The sequence below is a fragment of the Canis lupus genome, chromosome 35 (genome assembly GCF_011100685.1).
Source record: "Canis lupus familiaris isolate Mischka breed German Shepherd chromosome 35, alternate assembly UU_Cfam_GSD_1.0, whole genome shotgun sequence".
In the NCBI taxonomy this organism is placed as follows: domain Eukaryota; kingdom Metazoa; phylum Chordata; class Mammalia; order Carnivora; family Canidae; genus Canis; species Canis lupus.
This window is the reverse complement of record NC_049256.1, coordinates 8,456,209-8,481,228: the sequence shown is the minus strand read 5'-3', so window position 1 is coordinate 8,481,228 and position 25,020 is coordinate 8,456,209. Positions and strand designations below refer to the sequence as shown.

The window sequence follows — 25,020 nt, the reverse complement described above, 5'->3', positions numbered from 1 at the left end:
GCAAAACCAGTACTTATTTGCTACCTAATCTGAAGATAATTTAAAAAAAAAAAAGAAAATCAAGGAGGCAGTTTTGACAATCCAATTAACCAGCTGCATAAGGAAATGAACCACATCACAGAAGAGGAGTAAGTCAAGTTCTTTGCCTTGGCCATCACGTGAAGAAAGCTTGCAATCAAATCAAATTACAGGATAGAGAAGGATGCTTCCACCAATATTGACACCACAGCAGAGAAAATTTTCTCCATGAAAGGTAACTGACACAAGCCCTGAAAAGTTCACTCTTGAAGCCTCTCGGAATGTGTTTAGTTCTGAGCACGTCCAGGGTTTTGGCTTAGGAAGCTGGGGCTCAAGCGAACATCCTTCTCCCAACGTTCTCATAGAGTGAAGCCACCAGACGTCACCAGCTAGCGCACAAAAGCTTACCTGGTTCCTTCTGCCAATCCGATTTGGTCCTGGAGGCTTCGTGGGGGACTTGGTGCTCTGGGGGCTCCCGCCATTCTCGGCGACCTTCCCTACACTCATTACCGCTGACATCATGGTGTTGACGGAAGACAAGTCTGAACCTTCCAAGCCAACGGGCGAACTTGACGTCATTGGGTCAAGGGTTTAAGCTTCTAAGAAGCCTCTGCCATAGAACTGAAAATCGGAAATTGCTGCTGTTGATCACTGCGAAGTTTAGCCTCTGTCAGAGCCAGGTGGCGCTGGCCATGGCTACCATAACCGTAAGCCAGGTCAAAACACCTAAAGCCCTCCTTCTTCAGTTCAAGCTGATACTCGTGCCCAAAATGACTTAAGCTTTCATGTAAATGAGGCGTTGTCATACCGAGACTGATAACCTTGCTTCCTTTTTGAGCGTATGCACCGACACAACCCCCAAAACCAGCAGACGCAGGTCTCTTGGCTTTCCCTAATCTTTCATTAGGCAGAGCAGGAAAGGCTAAGCCAACAATTAGGAAGCCCAGGGAGCTGACATTTGGCCAGCACCCTCCTCATAACCTAACTCATTTACTACTACATGAATGTTCTAGACTTAACAACTAATGATGAGGAATCGTCCGGTCTCCCTAACTCCACTGCTGCAATGCAGTGATTTTACAGGGGGGTGCCGAATTATGTAAGACAACTGAGAAGCCAATCTTATCAGAGTTATAACCAAATTTCAAAGCAACGTAAAAAAGACTGTTTCTTAAAATATACAAGTAGGTAATGTGCCTATACCCCAGAAAGTGGACAGAAGAAAAACCCAGCCCCCGCTGCCCATTACCTCCATTCTCTGCCCCAACTGATACACTATGAGCCTTTCCCCTGCTATAGCTATCATCCACGACGAGTAGGAAGGGAGTCTGCGTTTGCTTCTTTTTTTTCTTCTCTTGTATCACTTGTTGACACTGGAAGGGAAGCAAAGGGCAAAAAAGATTCAGTGAATGCCTTCTCCCTTAGTGAAGAAAAAACTGAAACCATGTATCTGTCGTAATCTCAGGCCACTATATTCACCAGAATACACAAAAGGGAGGCGATTTTAAGTCATCGTCTTCTTCCAAAACCACAATCTGTGGTTGTTTTCTCGACCTTAACTCATGTTCCCTACAGTGCTGTCACACTCACTCCCAACAGCCAAAACGATTCTGTGGTATTTTATTTTCTGGGAGCTCCTATTTACACCCACATCGAGTTTTCCTTCATGCTCTACCCCCGACCCCCGAAAGTATTCAGACTCCTACTTGACCCCTCCTCCCGCCTCTACCTAAAACTGACAGAAGGGGAGGCAGGAAAGGAACTCCCGGAAGTCTCATCATGGTCTAGAAGGTATTAGGTCAGACCTTGTCAGATGAACAGAATGACCAAACGGAACACCAGGGCTCATGGCCATTCAGGCTTTTCTAGTTCCATACCTTTCCATGGCTATATATGGGGCCAGAAATAAAGTCTGCAGGTAAACTACTTCCCTCATTTTATCTGGGAAGATACAGAGCCAAAGCCCTGCCTGTAAGCCACCTATCCTATGATCCCACAGTGTGCCTCAACTGGACTTGTAGTCAAAGACCAAGCTCATTATCTCAGCAGCCAAGCGAACGCTCAGAAACACCACCAGAGAGAACATGATTTCTTGTGGTTTCCTCCTCCAACTTCAGGGGATGTGACCTAGGATATGACAAATGGCAACACCCAGAGCAGCTACAAATGTGTCCAGCAGCAGAGCAGGGAAAGCCTGGGGGTATATCAAGTGATGTTGCCATCAGCTGAGAAGTCTTGGGCTAAAATCTTACCCAAAGAGCCAAAGGGAGTCAAACGAACAGTACTTTTCTAGTCAAGAGACAAAACGTGCCTTCCTTGTTGACAGGCATTTTGAAGGTATGGTTAGAACGGGTTTGCAAATGGTGAGTAAATGGATTAGTTGCAGAAACACACAACTGAAGACAACTGACCTGGGCGTAACCCATGCGTCTTTCCCACACAGAGAGAAGAGCTACATCCAAAATTAAAGAAAAAAAAAAAACCAAACAAACTGCTGTCCTTCGGTGAAATTTTGCCATTCTAAAAGACCATTAAAAATTGTGCTTCAAACTTCCTGTTTTTAACGGTCTCTGAAAATGTATTTGGGAGATTTCTCTCTAGGAAAAACCATGAGACACAAGCACACACACGTAAGTGGGCATACACACATGCACACATGATTTCTTTCTAACTGCATTTCTAGGGGCGCCTGGGTGGCTCAGCGGTTGAGCATCTGCCTTCAGCCTAGGGCGTGATTCTGGAGACCCAGGATCGAGTCCCACATCGGGCTCCCTGCATGGAGCCTGCTTCTCCCTCTGCCTGGGTCTCTGCCTCTCTCTCTCTCTCTCCCTGTGTCTCTCATGAATAAATAAATAAAATCTTTACATATATATATATATATATATATATATATATATATATATATATATATATATTTTTATGCCCATGAGGCAGCTCCTGCAGCCCTTTCGCAGCTCCACAGGGTCAGGGCTGCCTCCCTGCTGCCCTAGGCCAGGGAAGGAGGCTGTGGTCAGGGCTCGGGCAGCTCATCCAGGACCCCCACTCCCCTGTAAGCCCTGTTCTGTGCAGGGCAGACCCAAGCCATGACCTTTGCAGCCCCTCCTAGGTGCACGGACCCCGATACGTGATGACAAATCCCCCCACCCTGTGGTCCAGGGTGGACGCTCAGGGATCTCTGGGTCATCCTGGCCCATGAGCAGGCTTGCTCTTCACGAACTGAAGAGCAAAATATATGTATATATTTTTTTACATGAATATATTGAATATATGCATATATGTTACATGAATATATATGTATATATTCATGTAACAGAGCCCGATTACTAGTAAGAATTTTTGTTAGTCATTATAACATCAAACAGATTCTTGGGCAGCCCAGGTGGCTCAGCGGTTTAGCGCAGCCTTCAGCCCAGGGCCTGATCCTGGAGACCTGGGATCGCGTCCCACGTCAGGCTCCCTGCATGGAGCCTGCTTCTCTCTCTGCCTCTCTCTCTTTCTCTCTCTGTCTCTCATGAATAAATAAAGTCTTTAAAAAAAAAAAAAAAACAGATTCTTGCAAGCACCCTCCGTGTCTTCGATATATAATAGCTAGCCATCGCCGTAATAGCTAAACAACGTAAGGACTGAAGGCTGCAAGGACTTATCCCAGTTGGAAAAGAAGAAAAGCCATGCAAACTTGTTGTTTCCCATTTTGTCTGGACAGGAAGACATTTGCTACATTCACTTCCTCCTTTGGGATGGAAGTGTAAAGTGTGACACTACCCACTGATGACGCCAGGATCACTTACATTTACTTCCTTTCTTTACCTACTTTATTTTTTATTTTTTTTTAAGATTTTATTTATCTATTAAAAACAGAGAGAGAGAGGCAGAGACATAGGTAGAGGGAGAAGCAGGCCCCATGCAGGGAGCCTGACATGGGACTCGATCCCGGGCCTCCAGGATCACACCCTGGGCTGAAGGCTGCACTAAACCGCTAAGCCATCAGGCCGTCCCTCTTCACCTACTTTAAATATAGGCAGCAATCTACTTTTTTTTAATAGAGACTTCTCATCTCTGATCAGAAAGTATAATAGCAAAAAGAACCCCAAAGCTATACTATTTGAAAAGAAGAGCACAGTCTTTGGGGTCACCCCTGAAAAACTTTCAGAAGCAACCCATTCCAGCCCCAAGGAGCCATTATAGGCTTTGACTCTGGTTTACTCCTGTGTCTTATACTGGAGTTCTCCCTTTGGGAGGATAAGACAGGAAAGAAGAGAAAGGACCTGGTGTAAATAAGGTTGCTCATCATCCCAAGTTATGGGGGGAAAAAAAATCTGCCTTAGCATTAAGGCACATCTATGCACTAAGCTAACCAGAGGCCGGTTGGCCAGTACTGGTTAATTTTTCCCACCCACGCCCAACCCTAGACTCTACTGGGGTTATAACCCAAACTAACAAACTTAAACCTTCTGAGACTGGATCTCAGGGATGAAAGCGAAGTTGAACAGCGTAAAGTCCGTGTACAAAGCACGTTTTTTTTATGGATATATTTTTTTATTTATTTTTAATTTTTTATTTATTTATGATAGTCACACACAGAGAGAGAGAGAGAGAGAGAGGCAGAGACATAGGCAGAGGGAGAAGCAGGCTCCATGCACCGGGAGCCCGACATGGGATTCGATCCCGGGTCTCCAGGATCGTACCCTGGGCCAAAGGCAGGTGCCAAACTGCTGTGCCACCCAGGGATCCCTTTCTTTATGGATATTAAAAGTCTTGGTATCTTCAGTCTTTCCTTTGCTCCCTGATACCATCCTACACATCAGCCCCATTACTGCAAATAGCAACAATCAAATAATGACAATAAACAAGGTAAAAGTCACTGAGCCCATTCTAACGCAATGTGCTCCAACTGGAACCAGAGAGGACTGGGAGCCCAGATGAAGTCCCCAAATCACAGATAAGAAAAGCAGCCATCGTCTTCATTGACGTGGCCAAGGAGACTTGCCTGGCGGTCCAGTTTTCAATACAAACAGTCAGAATCTGGGGGCGGAGGGGGAGGGGGGAGAGCAGGGATCAGGGGTGTGTCTGAGGCACTCTTCCTGTGAGGCCAACACTCGACACCCTCTGAGATTTCCCATCCCACACTCCAGGCTCATTGGACCAGGAAGAGCTAGCGATTCAGGGTTACAATTTCACTGTGGTTTTGCATCAAAGCCTCAGCAGGACCACGGGGAAGAAACAGGGCAACTCAACAGGGGAATGTAGGGGATGGGAGGGAGAGGGAAAGTAAGACTCAACACTCCGAGTTATTGTGACTCCAGGAAAGTCAATAAAGTTTAACTGACCTGTTTTCTTCGTCTTATCAAGCTGGCCCTCTTTACGGAGGAGCTGGCGCTGTTGGAGCCCAGACGTGGGCAGGGTCACACCTCAAAGCCACCACCTCTGGAGCACAGAGTCAGAGCAACCTGCACAAATGAGAAAAGGCGATGTGAAGGGGGTGTCAGGACCAGAAATGATCCCGTCTCTGGGCCTTTTGCTCTACTTGATACCAGGAGTCACCAGTTAAGGACAACAGCATGTTTCCCATCCCCGCCTGCATGCATCAGCAAGCTTCTAGCTCCTAGGGTTTCCTCTGGAGCTGCTCATGAGCATCAGAGCGAGGGCAATTGGAGTCCAGCGTGCCCTGGACAGACAGGAACCCCCCCAAAGCACCCCCAACATGTCACGACGCACCGGGTGCCAACACTGTGTGGGAGCAGCTCAGACCACTGGCCCCAGGCGGAGCTCTGGGCATCTCAGTGGCATGGTAATAGCAGAGCCAGATGGGCCACTGGTTTTAAGGCAGAGAAGAACAAGACAACACCAAGTGCCATCAGCCACAGAGTGGAAAGAAGACGACAGCTGGAGGGAATAAACAACATGGAACCAAATGGTCTCTTAATGGAAAGGGCGGATTAGTACACTTTCTCCTGAGTGGTGGTGGAAGTGCCCAGGACAGTTCAGAGGGGACCCGATACGTATCTTCTCCTTACTGCGGAGAGGATACAGAAAACTTCAAGTTACACACGTCCCTCAAGAGTTTGAGCAAGTCCGGTCTGGGGGGCCAGGGACCTCCAGCCCCAGCCCTGGGAGAAAGCAGGCCCTCTGCAAAGTCCCAGAGCACTGGAATGCAGCCTTTCCCAGCATTTCCCAGAGCTGCCCTGTGCAGCCACATTCTGTTTCTGGAAACAGCATCCCCAGCTAAACTGAGGAGTGCCCGAGTGGGAGACCAAAGGACATAAATCAAACCACCACATGGACAAACCCTGTTGAGAAACACATGCTTGGCCCATTTTCTCATTTTGATCCTCTTTCAGGGCGTCTGGAAGAAAGCTGCTCCTTTGGGTCACACGCCCAGTTATCATCCTGGGCATCACTCCCTCTGCTGGGTTGGGGTGAGAAAGTGCCACCAACCGCCCCCCTCCCCCCCAGCAGCTCCTCAGAGATTTCTAACAAGTTCACTGCTTCAACTCTCCATCTTTTCTCTTTGCCCCTTTCCCTCTTGAAAAGTTCTTTGGATTTTGTATCAAGTATCAAGAAACAAGGAGCAACTCCTAGAGACAGCCCCTGAATGGGATGGAGACCCCGTAGGCCTTGAGGAATCCTTATTACCACCCCAGTAATTCCCAATGGTTTGGGGGGAGCAAGAACCTAATTAAGGGGCTGGTAAAAAAAAAAAAAATTATGGAGCTTCCCACAGCAAAGTGCACATATTCTACTATATCTAACATTTTCCTTCAGCATCAAGAGTTCAGGGACCCCAGAAACTCATCCTAGGGGTAAGCAGAACAAGAATCCTGTTTTCACTTGACATATAACCCACTTTCCTTTAAACTATGAATCAAGTCAAGTTTATTAAAATCCCCATGAGGTTTTAGAAATGCACAAAACATCCTTTCAGATCATCCCCACCCAAACTTAAGGTGAAACACTGTGGAAGAAAGGAAAAAAAAAAACACCACAAAAAACCAGGCCGAATTTCCCTGTTAGTATTCATTTCTTAATTCACAGCAAATTTTAAACAATTTTCTTACAGACTTTATTTATCTGAAATTGAGAGAGAGTGAGCGAGAGCGGGAGAGCACGCACACAAGTAGGGGGAGGGGTAAGGAGAGGGAAAGGGGGAAGCAGGCTCCCCCCTGGGCAGGGAACCCCATGTGGGGTTCATCCCAGGACCCTGAGATCACAACCTGAGCCAAAGGCAGACGCTTAACCGACCGAGCAACCCAGGCACCCCTCACAGCAAATTTTAATAGGAAGAAAGTCTGGAGAGGAACAGCTCCACGGTTGTTTTTCTAGAAATTACCACGGTCTCCAAGTAAATAAAGTGAATTCTAGTTCTATATAGAATTATTAAAAACACACATCAGATAGACGAGTCTTTGGAATTTAAAGTTGCCGGAATATAATAACTAAGACTCTCATTAAAATTTGAATTCGCTCCCTCCCCTCATTTAAAAAAAATCCTTTAGAAAAGTCCACCAGGTACACAGAGAACCAAAGTTGGAGAGCGCCAACCCGACACACTGGATCCTGAAACGTCCCATCTCCTAATTTTGGATGTAAAGGATCTGAATTCTGAGAATATCTTGCCATTAAAGCTGAGTAACAAGAGTCACTACCCTGTTTGGGGTTCCATCAGGCCTGAGGGATTCACAGAACTCAGCAAGTGGAAAAATACAGCACAGTTCTGGGAAGAAAATTCAAGATACCCCTTACCTCTATCACCATGGCCTGGGGCGGGGAGTGGGGAGGGGGGGAGAAGAAGGAAGAAAAGGAGGGGAAAAAGAGACCAGGTGAGGAGAGGCTGTGTCCTGGAAGGTGACTCCTGCAGGGGAATGCGAGGAGCACAGGCTGGGAATCTGGAAGGGTGGGTGGGTCTCTCGGGGCTCCCATGGGAGGATGCTGAACCTCTGGGTTTGCATTCCCACACAGGCTCTGCCCAGATCCAATGGAAGCAGGAGGACTTGCAAAGGGCAGAGGTCCATCTGCAAGGATGAGGGGGCAGGGCCGGCCGGCCTCCAGCCTCCAGCCTCCAGCCCCCAGCCCCTGAGGAGATAAGGGACAATGCTATGTAAAGCCAGAAAGAAAAGATTAAGGAGCCTGTCTCCAGGTCCAACGAGATAGCAAAGAGGAGATGAAAGATAAAAGGGAAGATGGGCTAGAAACAAAGCTGCTCAGCTTCGGAAAACCCAGAGGATTCTTCAGGGAAATCTAAAATCTGTCCTAAGGCCTGCAGGACAGATGGGGTAAGTTAGATGCCTCGGAGGACGGCAGAGGATGCTATAATAGGGAACTTTACAACACTGGCCCGGAGAGCTGCGGTGCTGAGCCTACAGACGCCCACGAATACTTGGGATGGTTGACCCGCTGCTGCAACAGCCTGGCTGGTTGGGGCCAACCCACGAGGCTCAAGGCTCCAAGTTAACCTCTAGCGGGGAGGGAGCTTTAGGGCAGCAAGGAGGGAGCTTTAGGGCAGCAAGGACGTCTCTCTTAGAAGGGCTGAGTCAGAGAAGGAGCTAGGAGCTGTTCCCTCACTCTGAACTAGGCCGGGACCGAACCAAGCCAGACTGGCTGGGCGCTGGGGCAATGCCCGTTCGCCGGGCCTGCAAAGCCCGGGGTCCCAGCGCTCCTCCAACGGGACAGCGTCGTGCGCGCATGAAGGCTGACAGCTGCGATGACGGCTCCAAGTTCCAGGAAGCTGATGTGTTTCTTGGCGATGGGTTCAGTCTATGCCTTGCACGGGGTGGCCACCCGGGCAAGTCACCACCCCCTCGCTGGCATGGGCTGCGGTCAAACGCAGCCGTGAGTGTCACATTGAGCACTCGAGCGGGCTGGGGACAACTGGGCACCGTGAGCTGCTCGGGCCAGTCCTGCAAACTCCCCACTGGATGAGGAGGGACAGCTAAGGCGGTGCATGTGGGGCCCCCCAGTCGGGCTGTCTTCGGAGATCGGCCTCCAAAACATTCCTCGCCCCGACTTTCATCTCCTCAAGACTACAGGGAGGCTTTCTAAGCTGCCATTCGAAGCTCTCCGTGCTCTGACTTAGTTTACCTTCTGGGCCTCTTGCACCAGTCCCCGTGGTTACCGCTCTGTTCAGTTTCTTCCCCCAGAGTGCAGGTCTGCATGCTGGCCCGCCCCATCCTATTCCTCAGGGGCCACCGTGCATACAAGGCCTCCTTCATTCCCATTCAGATAATTCCTGAAGCTCTTTGTTATAAAACTCTGCCTCAGCTGTATTCATACTAAGGCCACTAATGATGATGAGGGTGGCTAATGAGCTTTGAACACTACCTGCCCCCCGCTAAGTGCAGTATCTCATCGAATCCTCCTGGCCACACCCGAGGAGTACTGGTCCCACTGCACAGATGAGAAGACTAAGGTGGGTGGCGGGGGGGGGGTAAGCAACCCACCCCCAAGATCACGATGGTAGAGCAAAGTGAATCCAGCTTCTAAATGCTGCTAAGTTTCTTCTGGACAAAATCTGTAACCCTGGCCCAGGACTTGAGGGAACAGATGTGCTCCCCCAATCCCATTCTCGGACTTGTCACAATCACATTCTGAGTCATCTCTGCCCTTCCAGGCTGCTCAGCACCTGGCCGCGCATTTCTGCCTGTTTCCAGGCAGGAAAAGAGCCCTCTCCCTACACCTCACCCCTGCCTTCCTCCCTCTTGGGCAGGTTGCACGGCACAGGGCAAGAGTTTGCAAGCACTCACCGCCCTTGCTGTGCCAAGGGATGGGGGTGGGGTGGGTGGGACGTCCGCATTCTACACCCTTGGATTCTAGAAGGAGAAGGAAATTGGAAAGGAGCCACCAGGCGCTGCCTGGTATCCTGAACAGCCCAGTTCTGCCCAAGTGGCTGGATCCAACTGATCCACCAATGTGAACTCAGAGGCAGTCTACGTCCTCTAGGTCACTTCTGCTTCCGTGCAAATGGAAGGCAGGCCCGGAGCAAGGGGAGCTCTGATGGGAAGCCTACACTTTCAGGTCCTGGAGTGTCTGTGGAGGGAAGTAGTGGGGGAAGGCAGAAAGGGAGCACAGCGGGTTGGGAGGGAAGAGGCAGGATTGCAGAGATCAAAAATGAAGCAAACACCATGCGAAGGTAAGCGACAAGTTAACTACCACTGACCCTCCCACACAGGCCACCCCGGAGTGTCGTCCCCATGCGGCAGCATCACAGACCTTTGCTAGAAATGCAGATTCTCAATATCCGTAAGTCAGGTCATTACGCTGTCCACCTCAAACCTACACGGTGCCTATATCAAGGATATTGCAATAAGACCAAAAGGAAAAAAGAAATACAGACACTCGGGCCCCACTCCAGACCGATGACATCAAAAATACCTCTGGGGATGGGTCCTGTACATCTGTATGGTAGCTCTCAGGGGATTCTGATGCAGCCTTGAGAACCAGCAGCTATCTTTACAGAGAATTCTGGAAGAAGGGTGACACAAAACCAAGGATCTCCCTGAGAAACTTTCCTTCTGTGAGGATTAAGAAGGAGCCACTGTTTTATCACAGCCCCAGAGCAAAAATCAAGATCTCAGTTTTAATTTGAGCTATATTCACCACTATGAATGAATGAGTGAATGAACGGATGAAAAAAGGAAGGAAGGAGAGCACGTGTGTGGGACTAATCTATGCAGGGCCTGTTTTAGCTGCTCAGGAATGGGGGCAAACGTCAGATGTGAACTTCAGACAGAGCAGGGCAGGCCTGCAGTGCATGGGATGTGAAAACCACTCGGCCTGGCCTCGAGGGAGCTCTGGATCCTCAAAGCCACCTCTCCAGCGAATGGCATTCACCAAGTTGTCACTCAAGGAAAGGGTGCTGTGGGATGTTCTCCAAGTCGAGCCCCGGGGCCAGGGTTTCTGGTGGTCCTGGACACCCTCGTGGGCCCTGCAAATATCCCTGCTGCTCATGGGCAGTTTGTGTGCCACTAGGGGTCAGGAAGGATAACCCTGAGGGAAGCCAGCCCCGAAGAAGCCCCTTTCGGCCTCAGAACCAGAGCCCTGTCTCCTGCAGTCTGTCTCTTAACGGGACCCTTGGATGGAGACGGAAAAAAACGAACAGAGATCCTTCTACAGCCTAGGGTGGCTGCCCCTCACGGGTCCTGTTTCAGGTGGCCCTGTGGAAGGAGCAGTCGCTGTCCTTAGGTAAAGGAACATTTTAATATTCAGTAAAGTGGGGAGGTGGGGAAGGGGTGGCCCAGGGGACTGACAGGTTCCATGCTGGAAGCAGCTTCTCTCTTAAAAATAAAATTCACTTGGGCATCCTGATTGTTACGTTATATACGATTTCAGCAGGGACGCGAGCGTTACCTTGGAGGACAGGGTGCTTGCTTACCAAACTCAACTGCATAAGTCAGATTAAATTAACTGTTTGAAATACGAACCAGTGGAAAGATGGACAGATTTTCTGGAACGTGCTAGATAAAACCATCCATGGGGCCCTACTCTTCTTCCTCTATCTCTCCACAGGGCTCTTGGCTTCTTCGGAGGGAGGAAATGGGGCAAAGTCTGGCTTCTAAACTTCTCTGTCGGTCAGTAAGACCGTGAAGAAGCGGGCTCTGCTCCTTGCAGCTCTTCTCCCAGGAGCGAGTCTTACTGACAGGATCGAAGCCAAGTCACAGCAGCCACATGGCAGTCATTTGCTGTCTTCCGGGGTGGGGGGGGGGGCCTCGGTGGCCCAGGGGGTGCGGCCCTGTCCCTCTCTCTCTAGGTGAGCTCGTCTTTTCCTAAACTGGCCACTGGGATCTGCTATTTTGTAATCTTCTTGCCCAACTTAGCAGAAACATGCATGGTTCCCTGCTCGGGCCAAGGAAGCCGGTGAGAACGAGGTGGGTGGCCCACAGGACCCTAACTCACTAAGGGACAGTCAAGTCAGAGGACACACTGGACGCTGTCACCCACCCCCAGGATCTACAAGCAGAAGATGTCTCCCTGCAGGAGCCTGAATTTAGAAGCCCCCACCCTACCCCACCCTGAGATCTGTCCAGCTGGCTTATCAGAAAAGGGTAGGGAGAGGGCTCCCTCCACATCACACCTTGACTGAGCAATTTAAAAACAGAAAGGGAGACTATTGCTATAATAGAAAATAGGATTTAAATAAGGGTATGTCAGAAGTCTGGTGTACATCCAACTCCATGCCTTTCAGAGCACCTCCTTCCCTAATCATGAGGGGGCACTAACCCTCTGTGACATAAACTCTGCACTGGAAAATGTGTTAGGCACCTTACAGATAGGTGATCCTCCCCCAACTCCTATAAGGCAATGATGAGGGTTTTTTTTTTTTTGCCAGCTATTAAGCAGTCCCTAAGGGGCAGGGGCAGGATCCTAGACTGGGGTTGTCAGACTCCAAAATTCTTACACTTTGCTCTGCACCACAAGGACGATCATGGAGAAACCATTCAGAGAAGGGCAATGAGCACAGGGAACCCAAGTCAGGGGGAAAACAAGAAATGGCTGAAGGAACTAGAGATGTTCAGCCCAACAAAGAGAAAAATGGGAGACACCTTGAAGGCCTTGCACGTGGCAGGTTGAGGGGTGACGGGACTGGTGGGGGAGATACACACTCTTCTCATGTGTCCACTACAGCGAGAATAACATTTGTACAAAGCAGCAGGTCTGGGATCCGCGTGATCCTTTACACCAGAGCTCTGAACAACCAGCACTGCCCACAGAATGAGGCCCCCCTAACGTAATGAGCTTGCTGTCCCCCGGAAGTATGCAAGCAGAGGCTGAATAACCACTTCAGTTTTGCAGCGGGTGGGAGACTGCATCAGATCACCCTTTTGACTTTCCGATTCTGTACATCCAAGGGGATGGTCCCCTTCTACTAATTCTGTGAGATTCAGAAGCAGGCACTTAAAGAGCACGAGATGCGGAGTCTTCAATCTTGGGCTGGAAGCTCAGCTTGCCACCTACGGGGCAACCTGCTGGTCCCTGAACCTCACATCCGGAAAAGGAAGCTAGTGATACTGCTCTCGTGGTGCAGAAGTCAATCGGAGGAGTATTTACGAAGACCCTCTTCAGGGGGTACTGCGCCCGCCAGTACCACCGAGGTTACATCATTTGGTTCCCCACCCTGCAGTTTACCCAGCCCCTGGGCCAACTGCCCCCCAACTTCTAGATTCATCCACGGGCCTCATCTACTGCCAACGCTTTGAGGGCAGGGGTCAGTTTGATGATCTTTAAAAATTTCCATTCCAATCCCAGAGTCTAACAATACAGTGCAGCTGATCACGCCTGCAATCTAACGACAAGGGGCAGACCGGCCGCTGCCCGCTCCCTGGCCACGCTGTACGGAGAGCCGGGAACAAAAGCCCTCCAGCTTCAGTTCGCTGCTAAAACCAATCCTGGGCAGCTTGAGTTTGCTTAACCGAGGAAGCTGGCACTGCTGGCTCCCCCTACCCCGGACCTGGCTTGCTTCTGCCCAGGTTTCAGCACCTCTTCCTTTCCAGCAGTGGAACCTGAAGGCAGGGTGGCTCACACCCAGCCACTCGCCCCGACACTCCTCTGCAGTGGGTCTGGGCGCCTGTAATCACATTTACAGCCTGGAGGAGGTGGAGGCCGGAGTAAAGTTCAGTAGCCGTTTTGCAGAGAGTTTTAGGCAATATCCTGCAACTCTTTCACAGGCCTGAGGTTGTGGGGCTGGCCTTCCAGACCCGGGGGAAAGGAGCTGCAGAAACAGGATTCTCCACTTTTCCTGGAGGAGGAGCTGGATGCAAGCTAGGCACCCCCAGGGCAGGTGGGGCAACATCGGATCTGGGCTTCAAACTCCCAGAATCCCAGGCTGGTTCAGGAGGACACCCCTTCTAAAGCCAGAATTCCTTTGTGGGAGACACACTGTTGTTCGAAATGCTTCTGCCCAGACCGCTCAGAGGAGGCAATGGGGGGAGATCACATCTTTCCTCGCCTGTTGGAAAAGTGGTCGGCTGTGGTCAGAGGTTCACATGGGGGACCAGTCCACTACAGCCCATCAGCTGAGAGTGACTGCACTGGGGGAGCCTACCGCCCATGGTCCCAGGCTCCGGGGAGCTCCACGGCCTGCCCTTCATGCCCTCTAACGGGTGACCTCTTCCCCTCGGTTTCGGCCTCGAAGGAAAGTATTCACCACTGTATCTATGAAGGAAAACAAATACTTTGAGATATAAGTGGGTGATAAGTGTTTATCACCAGCCAACCAATCAAAAACAGCACACAGATGGTGTTTTCTTAAAGCACGCTGAGCCCCAAACCAAAAGCTACTTGGGGGCAGGACGGGGGCACTGGGAAGGAAGGTGCCCCGTGGGGCCAGTCCCCAGCCCCAGCCCTAACGAGCTGACCACGCGGCCCTGGAGGAAGTCCGAGGCACATGGGCCCTCTTGGCGTTTCGGCCCTGCCCCAGCAGGAGGGTGATTAGTTCCCGACAGCTGCACACCCTGGGGTGGCCCCCACACAAAGGCTGAGCCCCACAGCCCAGCAGGGTCCGAAACAAGCATCAAGTGCCCAAAGCACGCGGTTCGTTTGTGTCCCACAGAGTGCACGCAAGGCACTGACCGTGCCCGGGCTCTCTAGTGTGGGTTCACACGAACCTTTTGCAAGCCCCTTAACTTCCCTCCTAAGTGACAAAGAACAGGAAGGAAGATCTCAAAGAGGGAGAGATGAACGCCAGTTGAATGAGCACTCAGCCAGCAGCACAAGTGAGCCGAAGAGGAGAAATCAAAGAAACGGTACCGGCCCGTAGGCCTCGCTGGCAGGTCAGGGCACAGGGCGTGCACGGCCATTCCGCACAGCTGCTCAGCCCAACAACTGCCTGGCGCTTCCATCAGGTCCCCATGGCTTAGACAGCCCCACAGGGAAAACCTGGAATACAAAGTTTAGAGACCCCAGCTCATGCCCAATTAACTTAAGGAACATATAACACAAATATCCCCAGTCCAGTGGGGATTTCAGTTGAAAAAAGTCTGGCCTCTACCGATATTTTGACACAGAATCACTTTAGTGTGCCGTGAAACCACGTCCTGTTTCTCCAGCAGGGTTCTTGGGCCCACTTGCAATCATAAAGCTGAGGCTCCCTCGCTCACCTACCTCATTTTATTTGAATGCCTGTGATAAAGGCACCCTCGTGTTGTTCAAAAAGAACATCCCAACTCTTTCCTTTTATCTTCCCTTAACAGTTTGCCATCCAGTGATAGGAGGGGCCTTGCCTCCAACAGTCCACCCTTTTATCTCCCGCTGACCACGCAACAACATGAAGCCAAGGGCTGGATTTCCTGCAGCTCCCTTCGAGGGGCTGTTTGACTTGTTTAAAGTATTACTGGCCTCCAGAACCTTGGAACAATGCCTGAGCAACACCTACCCAGCATCCATTTCAGCTCCAACTTTCAAAGCCTCCAAGTCCAATATACCAGCACTCCTCGTGCTTCTGTGTGGGAGGCTTAATGCTTCCAAGAGAGAGAACTCACTTTCCAGGCTCACGTATTGTATTTGCTTCTTGTCTGCAGCAAATCTAAGAGCCATCTTCATCGGAGTCCAGAAACCCTAGATGCTACTTACAGCAGCTCAAGTTAAAATTTGAGTTTACACTGTTATTGTTATTATTAATTATTATTATTATTATTATTATTATTCAGTGGCATTTAATACCATGCTTTAGCCACTGAAACACAGAGCAGTGTGCCACATGCTTCCTTCCATAAGCCTGGAATGCACTGGACCCCTGGTCTGTAGAGTGAGGACAGGCCATGACCTCTGAGGTCCTTCCAGTCCTAACTGTGTATGAGGCTCAGCTCTGCTGCAAGGCCTAGGTCCCAGCTCAAAAACACTTCCACCTGCCACTCAATGCTACAAGCATTCCTGTGGACCTCCATGGCTGGCAGTGGCAGCAAACTCCCATTTCGTAGCGGATCAAGGCAGTTATGGGACCGTGTGCCACCTATGGGACGGGACAGCCAGAAGGAGTTCAACCATCAGAGCACAGAGGACCCTGACGCCTTGCCATTCAAGGCCACGAGCTCCATTTTCTTGGCATCACACCAGCCTATGTGAGGTTAATGCATTCAGAGAGTGATAAGATCGGATGTTTAAAAACAGTACACCAGAGTTCCTGGAGTATAGGAAAAATCTTTACGAAGTCAAATAACAAAAAGAAAAACTTCCTTGCCCAACCAAGTACCCCTTAGCCCCTCACGATCTCCGAGGTAAGAGGGTTGGGTGTGGGGGGCCGGGGGAGGAAGGCGGGGGAGTGATGACAGTTTAAGCAAGGCCACGGAGAGAACGGTGGCCAATGAGTGATGGAAGCCAGACTATAAGTTAAATTTGCAACACAAATTTCTATGCCATCACTCCAAGACAGAGCCAGTATTTTTAGGATCGCTCTTTACGAGGCCCAGATAATAAACAAGTGTGTGCCGAGACCAGATCAGCCACGCCATCCCCATGCAAAATGCAGGAGGTTGCACTCTGTGTGGCCCCACGGGCCAAACAGCAGGCACTCTGCAATGTCGTCCCTTTCCTCCCAGCCATGAAGTCAGAACAACCTGTACAGACAAAGAAAAGCTAGAACTTGCGAAACGAGGGCATCCACCGCGCTCACTGAATCTGCCCCAGGAAACTTTCTCAGAGACCTTTCAGATGCTTCATTATGATTCTGGTAAGAGAACACCGTCCCCTACACCCAGGCACACACATGTTCACACAAACCCAATTTCATGCTCTGCTGGCCCCAGGACTACAACGCAGAAGTCAAAATAGAGCTCCAGAGAGCAGGCCCGGTTACTTAACAGATTTGGAATTGTAACTGACACTTTTCCATAAACTCTACTAGAGGCCAGTGACATCCTGGCATGTTCCCAATCTGGAAACAGAGTTTTCCTAAGGCGGGGGGTGGAGAGAAAGGTCTAAGAGATTATACAATTTGCTACCTGACTACAGGAAAAATCCTGTTTGCCAGAAAGACAGAGATGGGAGGGGGGACCCTCCGTGTCTCTCTATTCCTTGTAGTTAACCCCTAATGTTATGCTCTGGCCAAGGCAAAAATCATCCTTTTAGGACGTCGCCCACAAGAAGCTACTAATTGTGTGTTTTTTTTTTTTTTTTTACCCTATCGGCCAAGATTCATTCAACGGGACCAGAGTTGTAATTCCAGTTCTATCTGACATAAAGATCTTGAAAGTATCATGCTACTGGTACGAGTCATGTATTCTGTACAACGCAAATTTATAGGCAAATGTGATTAGTTCATATTAGGCAAATGCTCCTTTAGTTTTCTTTCTAGCTTGCAGAAAGAGAAAACCTAGGGACACATTAATCTGTCAAAGTTGCCAGGCTCAGAACTTTCATAGCTTCTCTGTACTTACCGTTTCTGGGGCTTCGGCTACCAGACAGGTTCCACTTTAAAAAATTAAGTCTCCTTAGTCTCCTGGGGTTTGACTCCCAGGCCCCTTGCTGCTTTCAGCGTACTCATGCCAAAGTCGACAAGAGTGCACCAAAAAATGTCCGTTCTCTGCGAGCAGTTAAAATTCATTGTTGAAGATGTTCTATACTATTTCTGTGCCCTAGACATAGGGTGAGATTTGGTATTTAAAACCCGAAGTAAGTAGGATGGTGGTCATTCTGACATTAGCCTAGTAGCATCCCAGATGTGAGAACCACCAGGAGCTGTAAGAGCCACCAGCCTTGAGATCGAGGAGACAGGGCACAAGGAGATAAATTGCAATCCAAGGGAAAAACGAATCAGGAGCCAAACACTTTAGGGCTGCAAGGTGTCCAAGGTGTTAAGTCATCAAGTGTGGAGGGCAGTAGGGCAGAAGCATCCCGGAGCTTTCAGAACACAGGGTGTTCCAGTTACAAGAAAATGCATAGAGACCCCAGAGGTACATCTGGCTCGTACACGGTGTCACGGAAGCACTGGCTGCTACATGCCTATATTTTCACCCTTCTCAAGTGAAATAAGGAATACCAGACAGTTTGCTGAGATACTCACAATGCTGAATTCATTCTTTCCTTTCGTTCAGGTGCCTCCTTTTAAAATGAGATGATAAGGGGGCGCCTGGGTAGCTAAGTGGTTGAGTGTCTGCCTTTGACTTAGGTCCTGGGATCGAGTCCCACATCAGGCTCCCCACATGGAGCCTGCTTCTCCCTCTGCCTGGGTCTCTGTCTCTCTCTGTGTCTCTCATGAATAAATAAAATCTTAAAAAAAAAAAAAAAAGATAAAGATAGTAGATGGTGGAAACTGGTTATTAATGGTTATTTGCCTAACTGCAAAAGTTTTGCCTTGAGTCTCTGGTCCCGGCAAACAAAACTCTTGGGAACCATCAGACTATATACCGGTGCCATCAATCGAAAGGAGGGAGTAGAGTAGGGCAAGGGGCAAAGATGGGGTGGCAAAACCATGCTGGCATCAAGGTTCCGTCTACGGGGCGAAGGGACTTCATTCTGCGGCGGTGAGAACCCACTGCAAGTCCACTCCCCCTTTAAAAAAAAAAACAAATCCTGAGATGAAATAATCATATCCATATTTTAAAAGCTCTCGGCAGCAGCTTAAGAAACGGACAATTAGAGGCACATAACCCAGTTAGGAGGCCACTGCCATGCAGTCTAAGGGAGAGACAGGAGGAGCACAGGGGTCCAGGAAGACATCACCAAAGGACGGACCTAGCCATGGAGTGAGGCGGAAACAAGGCAAACGCTGGGCTTCCTGCACTGGCGACCAAGGGGGTAGTAAGGCAATTAACAGAGTCGCAGTGGAATCTCCCTCCCAGTACAAGGAGAGAGCATGAAGACAGGACAGCAGGAAGGGACTGGCTATCCAGCAGCAGCAGCAGGATTAAGAGAAAAGTTCTGTTCGAGAGAAAACCTAACATGTCCATAGCCAGAAAGGGAGCAGATGGGGAAAAAGAAGGTTCCGGAGGAGGTGGCAATGGAGGGTAAGGGGACTGCCAGGCACGGGAAGATGAAACATCCGCACTTGAATGGAACACATAACATATGTAGCCGTGTAAATAGAAGTATTCATTGTCAAATGGACTCCGCTAATCAACACTGACATAAGCTGCTGGTGTCGGGGGAAGTGCATAAAGAGCCTTAACTCCCAGGTTACAAGTCCACACAAAACTGTACCACATGTAAAACAAGAGGAAGACAAAATCCCCGCTCCCCTCTCCTTCCAAGAGCCTATCGTATAAAACTCACCTGTGAGATACTGCGGAAAAACATTTTACGGAGTTGATAGGATGGAGAGCAGGGATGCCCAGGTGACTGTTCTCCAACAGCGAGGCCCAATATGGTAACCGCCACCGAGCACTTGAACGGAGACGAACGTGACTGAGGAACTTCATTTTTAAATTTTACTGAAGTTTAATTTAAATTTAAATAGCCACATGTGGCTACCAGCTGTTGGGACTGGACAGCGTAGGTTTATGGTATTTTTTTTTCCCCTCCAGTAATCTTGGGTTACTAGATTACTGTCCCTCATTTGTTTGCTTCCTGGGGTTTGTAAGTCCTAGAGCAGGAATAAGGAAGACCTGGTATGGTGTTACCTGCAGGCATGAGAAGGGAGTGAGCTGATCCCAGAAGTAATACACTTTTGCTAAGAGTCTTCATTCTTCCCGGTGTTTATCAGAGTTTCAATGCATAAAGGGAAATCACCCATGAAACTAACAACAGAGGGACATTTCTGAAGCCAGATGGACTTCTTCTCGGTGACTCATCACTGCCCTGCCCCATCTACCCTAAACCTGCTCAGACCTGGTCCCATCTCTAACGTGAAGGCCAATGTGTACACACACGATGAAATGGTTACAAAATGAGATCAAGTTTAAAGAGCAAGTTAGTACACTGGGGCATTCTAGGTTATGATCACGGATTTATGACAAAGTCTGGAAGAGCAACTAGAAAGGAGATATGGGAAAATGGTGATTTTTTAAAAATAAAGGTATAATTTGGGCACCTGGGTGGCTCAGTCAGTTAAGTGTCTGCCTTCGGTTCAGGTCACGATCCCAGGGTCCTGGGATCGAGTCCTGCATCAGGCTCCCTGCTCTCCCGCTTCTCGCTCTGCCTCTGCCTGCCGCTCCGCCCTGCTTGTGCACGCTGTCAAATAAATAAAATCTAAATAAAATAAAGGTATAATTTAGGATCACTGTAAACTTGATTTTTATAGTTAAATTTTTTTTAAATAAAGAAAGAAAGAAAATAGACAGCATTCCTTCTTAAGGTATGAAAGTGTTCCCTTGCCTCCCTCCCCTAAATTTATATATCTTTAGTCATAGCCCAGGGCTTGGCACAGAGCAGGCACTTCAGTAATTCATCAGTTGCATATGACACCCAGAGCTCATCACATCACATGCCCTACAAGGGTATTCATTTCGTGGGGAAGAGTCCATAAATTTGATCAGATTTTCAAATGTTCCTTTATCTGGTGAAGATGAGATCATTCATGTAATACATGGTAGTGTCTTAATAAGAGTCAGTGAAATCAATTCTGCAAGTGATCTCCCAATGCCTACTACAAATAGTTAATTTTTTTAAAGATTTATTTATTCATGAGAGATCATGAGAGACAGAGAGAGAGAGGCAGAGACACTAGGCAGAGGGAGAAGCAGGCCCCGTGCAGGGAGCCCGATGTGGGACTCGACCCCGGGTCTCCAGGATCACACCCTGGGCCAGGCAGGCACTAAACCGCTGAGCCACCCAGGGATCCCCCAACAGTTAACAATTTTAGAAGAGAATTCATCCTACAGAAAGGGGGTGGGGAGCAATCGTGGTGATTCCCATTTCTCTCGCTGCATTAACATGGTTTTGTTCTGCAACCCCCCCTCCCCACCCCCACAGTTACTCCAGGAATAGCTGCTGGAATCAAGCTAGTTCCCTGATGCTATTATGTTAAAACTTTCTGAGTGCACATTACCACCCCTCAACGCCATCAAAGGTACGGGGGAGGTTTTCTGTAAGATCCATGGAGAGGTGTAAATGTGGCCCAAACACTAGCAATTCCTGGGATGCTCAAAGGGGTCCCAGAATAGAGGGTGGTCTCGGGGAGGATGTTTGTGTTGCAATTAACAAAAGGTAATGGCATTAGTGAGCCTTTTAAATAGAAGCCAAGAATTAAAACCGAGTCCCCTCTATGCACCAAATAGTCCGTACTCAAATTGCAATGCATACATAAAATAAAGTGGCTATAAACGCGAGGATTATATCAACTATAAAATTCAAGAGTCACAACCAGGGGAGTGGGAAAAGTGACTGACGAAATGGTCTGGGGCGAGGGAGCTGGCCTGCTCCTTGTTTCCTCCTGTAGCCCCTGAAGGTAAAAACTAACCAAGTTTGCTCCTGGTCTTCAAGCCATCAGATCAGAGGTTAACAACGAAACGAAACAAATTTGTCTGAAAAAAAAAAAAAAAATGAACCAATGGGCACTGCCATCACCCTTCAACCCATCTGGAAGGAAACCACACTCCACCCGAGGCCCCCAAATGCTGCGTGATGATAAAAATGCATTTGTGGGTCACCTCAATTGGTAACTATGGTTCTACCAGCAGACCTGGGGTGTGTGTGGGTGGGTGGGGGGTTGTTCTAGAAGCTTACCACCTAGGTGAGAGGAAAAAAGCAGCCACTATGAGAAGGTAAGAGAACCAAGCGTTGTCTATGCTGTACTAACTTTAATTCCAGGGGGGAAACGCTGGCATGCGTGAGCAGAGGGGTGTGAGGGGTAGGAGAGACCCTGCAAGGAGCCCCCACATGCAGAAGGGACCCCGAGAAGCCCCAGAGCCAGGCGCTGCGGTCAGAGGGCGCGTGGGGGTGCAGTGCGGGGGGCAGGGGCTGCGGGGCCCGTGTAGGCAGAGAAGATGATGTCAGTTTTCGGAGAACCTGTTCGAACATGGAATGGGACTGCAGGGCAGGGGAGGGAGGCCCGACTGGAAATGGGAACAAAGGAAACACAGAGGCAGGCTGGATATACAATGGAGGAGCAGGGGCTAGGGGGTACGTCTCGCCACGGGCCACGTTTCCTGCCGCCCACCCTACCCTGGTGACTGGAAGAAGGTTTCTAGGGTGAAGGCGGTAGGGCAAAGGGCTTTTTGAGACCCCTGGAAAGTGAAGAAATTACAGGGATCAGAAGGGCAGGTCTGGGTGCTAGGGGATTTAGTACAGAGGTGAGAGCTTGCACACGGGATCCACCCCGCACGGAGAGGAGAGGCCTGTGCCAGGGGAGCCGGGAGGCAGAGAGGGTCCCACGTGGAACGTGAACACCCGGGTTACGTGTGTAGACAAAGAGGGCTGGCACGAACAAGGTCCCCAGGAAGGAGCAGGGTGTGGTGTCCAAATAAATGTGAAAAGCAGCAGTGACGGCGCTGAACCCTTCAGAGCCTAGAAAGATCAGAGAGCACGAGCCAAACCATTTGGGGGGGGAGGGAGCGCAAGGAAACACAGTTGGATGAGCTTCATCTTGAGCACACAGTAGGCACTCAAATATTTTTACTGATTAGTAATGTCAAGCAAACAGGCAGGGGGTCATATGCTGTGAGGAGGAGGAAGAGAAAAGGGGAATTGATGGTTTTAGGAGCAAAGGGCCCCAGGGAGCTGGTGGGAGGGAGCACAATGACAGATAAATAAAGGCCTCCCCAGCAGCCAGGCCAGCCTCTGCACCCCCCACCCCCAGGGACAGCAGGGGGACAATGACGCTGAATGGGGACAGGGTGGGGGGGGTGGCTCTCAGCTACCTGAGGTATTTACAAGCATGTGATCATGATCTCAAGGCGCTCTGGAACAAGAATGGGCTCTGAGGAGCAGGGAGGCTGCTCCCTAGAACCCCGGCCTCCTACGCAAGGGGGAGACTGGCATCCTGTTTCCCTCTCTGGACCACTGGCTAAAGAGAAGGAAGGAAAACCGTGCTATTTCGAATGGTGGCATCTTTTATTCCAGCCATTTGAGGCCAGCCTGCCAAGTGTCTTCCGACAGGTGCCCGATTCGTGCATGTGGCTGCGCCACTGAACGGTGAGACAAGTGGATTTTTACCTACAAACGCCAAGGGTACCACCAGGTCTCCGAGGGGAGGGAAAACATCTCCAAACGCCCAACCCCAAACGGCGTTCGTGACTCCCCCGCCCCCAGGCTGAACTTCCAATCCAGATGTGCCGCTCAGCCCAGGATGCAGCCAGGAGACCCGCATGGGACTCGCAGGAGGTGATTACGGGCACACATCCCTCCACCAGCACAGGGGTCCCCCCATCCTTGCCCCAGGGTAAGCTGGTCTGGGCAAATCTGCGCATGGCGCCCTGTGATTCAATTAGCGTGAGTTCAGTTGCTCTTTTCAGGGCAGTTCTTTCTTCTTTTGTTTAGATCTGACTCCAGATTTACTTCAATTATCTACACCTCTGGTAGAGTACCTAAGAAAATTAAACCATCTAAAGTGAGAGAGAGAGAGAGAGAGAGAGAGAGAGAGAAGGAACGGGATCTTTAAAACAAAGTATGCAAAACAGCACCCCGCCCCCATCTCTCTCTGAACATTACCAAACTCCTAGATACGCAACTGTTTCTCAAAGGAAAATTCTAGACTCTTAAGTCTGAATGTGAAAAACCCCATGGTTAAGCCCCGGCTTGCAGAAAACTAAAAATTTCAGCAATTCTGGAATGAAATGCTATGTTCAGAGCTATACAAAGCGTCGCAGCTGTTCCCGGCCAACACGAAAACCGAAAGGGGTGATGCTATCTTTATGCTCTACCTAGATTCAAAGCTGGTACCGGCCTGGGCAGGGCTGCCAAGGAGCCGGCTCGGTTCCAGCCTGCCGAGCAGGGGAGACAAAGGAGGCAAGAAGTGCAGGGGCCAGCAGAGTACACCTCAACCAGACAAATAACAGACCCACCTGGAAGAGGAAAATGCAGTTAATCATTAACAACCTTTAAAGGATGCAAGGGCACAGAACCGCTAGGAAAACAGTTCTCAATGACATTTGGAAAATCCTTTTCCATCATCAGTTCAAGCTTCGAAAGGTCAGATCCGGCTACCACCTTCCTCAGTTTCCCCAAGTGGAAGGAGGAGAACCCTTTCATCAATTTTCTTGGGAAGGAACAACATGTTTTCTTGCTGGAAACTCAGGTCCTGGTCACGGGAGCTTAACGGAAAGCTCTTCAGACCACTTCCCAGAGTGAGGCCTCAGAGGAGCATCTCAGAGGGCAGAGGATGACAATGCCAAGGGACCCGAGAAGAATCTCTCCTGTGGCCCAAGGCTGCACACGGGTTAGCTGCAGAAGACCTTCTGGTGGTGTGACCGGGCCGCCTCACTCGGAGAAGGCTTGCCACCACTGGGTCCTGGCCCCCCGAGCCCCGTTCCGTCACTGTTCAGTTTTAACTGGCTGGGCACCTGCTACCCAGCCATGCATCCCCAGCAACCGGCCCCCGCCGCACACGTCAACCACCAACGACCGAAGCTGCCGGCGAGGGGGCTTCACACTTGGGAACTGCCACCGACATGCCACACTTCCTGCTGGGCCTGACAGACTGTCTCCAAGAAAAAGAGAAGGGCGGCCGCAGGGCCCGGGGGGTTACCACCCGGGGACCAGCCAGCAGAACTGCGCGGCAGTTAAGGAGTGGGCTCGCCAGCCACATTTCCTGGGTTCAAATCCCGCCTCTTCCGCTTGCCAGCCGTGGTAGGTGGCCTGATCTTGTGACACTGCCCTGAGCCGGTTACGGAGCCTCCCTCTGCCTCAGTCTCCTCCTCTGATGGTTGTCGAGAGGCACGTCCGATCTCTGAAGGGCTTTACCGCAGTCGGGGGCATCTACTGCAGACTCTCCAAGGGCTTGCTGTTGTCATACACGTGCACACCCCTGAGCATACGTTTCCTGCACAAACACACTAGCAAGGGCATGTCGGCACTTCAGGGCTGATTCACTAATTATCAGTTTAACAGGTGCCAAAGACATTCCGTTCATCCAGGGAATGGTCCTCAAACTTGAGCGTGAACCTACAGAGCTTCCTGTAACTGGGGTCTGATCCACAAGGTCCG

General features: G+C 50.0%; 1 protein-coding gene across 11 annotated transcripts in view; it reads right to left on the bottom strand.

Moving 5' to 3' along the window:
- Window positions 1-25,020, bottom strand: part of RREB1 (ras responsive element binding protein 1) — a 134,771-nt gene that overhangs the window by 68,312 nt on the left and 41,439 nt on the right. For 9 of the 11 annotated variants that reach the window (XM_038584102.1, XM_038584100.1, XM_038584109.1 and 6 more), the window contains exons 2-4: window positions 5,346-5,465; window positions 1,268-1,391; window positions 427-639 (exon numbers count right to left, since the gene is read on the bottom strand). In XM_038584102.1, coding sequence (XP_038440030.1) covers window positions 427-597 — 171 coding nt within the window. In that variant the 5' untranslated portion in view covers window positions 598-639; window positions 1,268-1,391; window positions 5,346-5,465. Of the gene's footprint in view, window positions 1-426; window positions 640-1,267; window positions 1,392-5,345; window positions 5,466-19,212; window positions 19,355-25,020 lie in introns of those variants that run through there. The other 2 variants (XM_038584105.1, XM_038584108.1) reach the window with 2 other exon arrangements.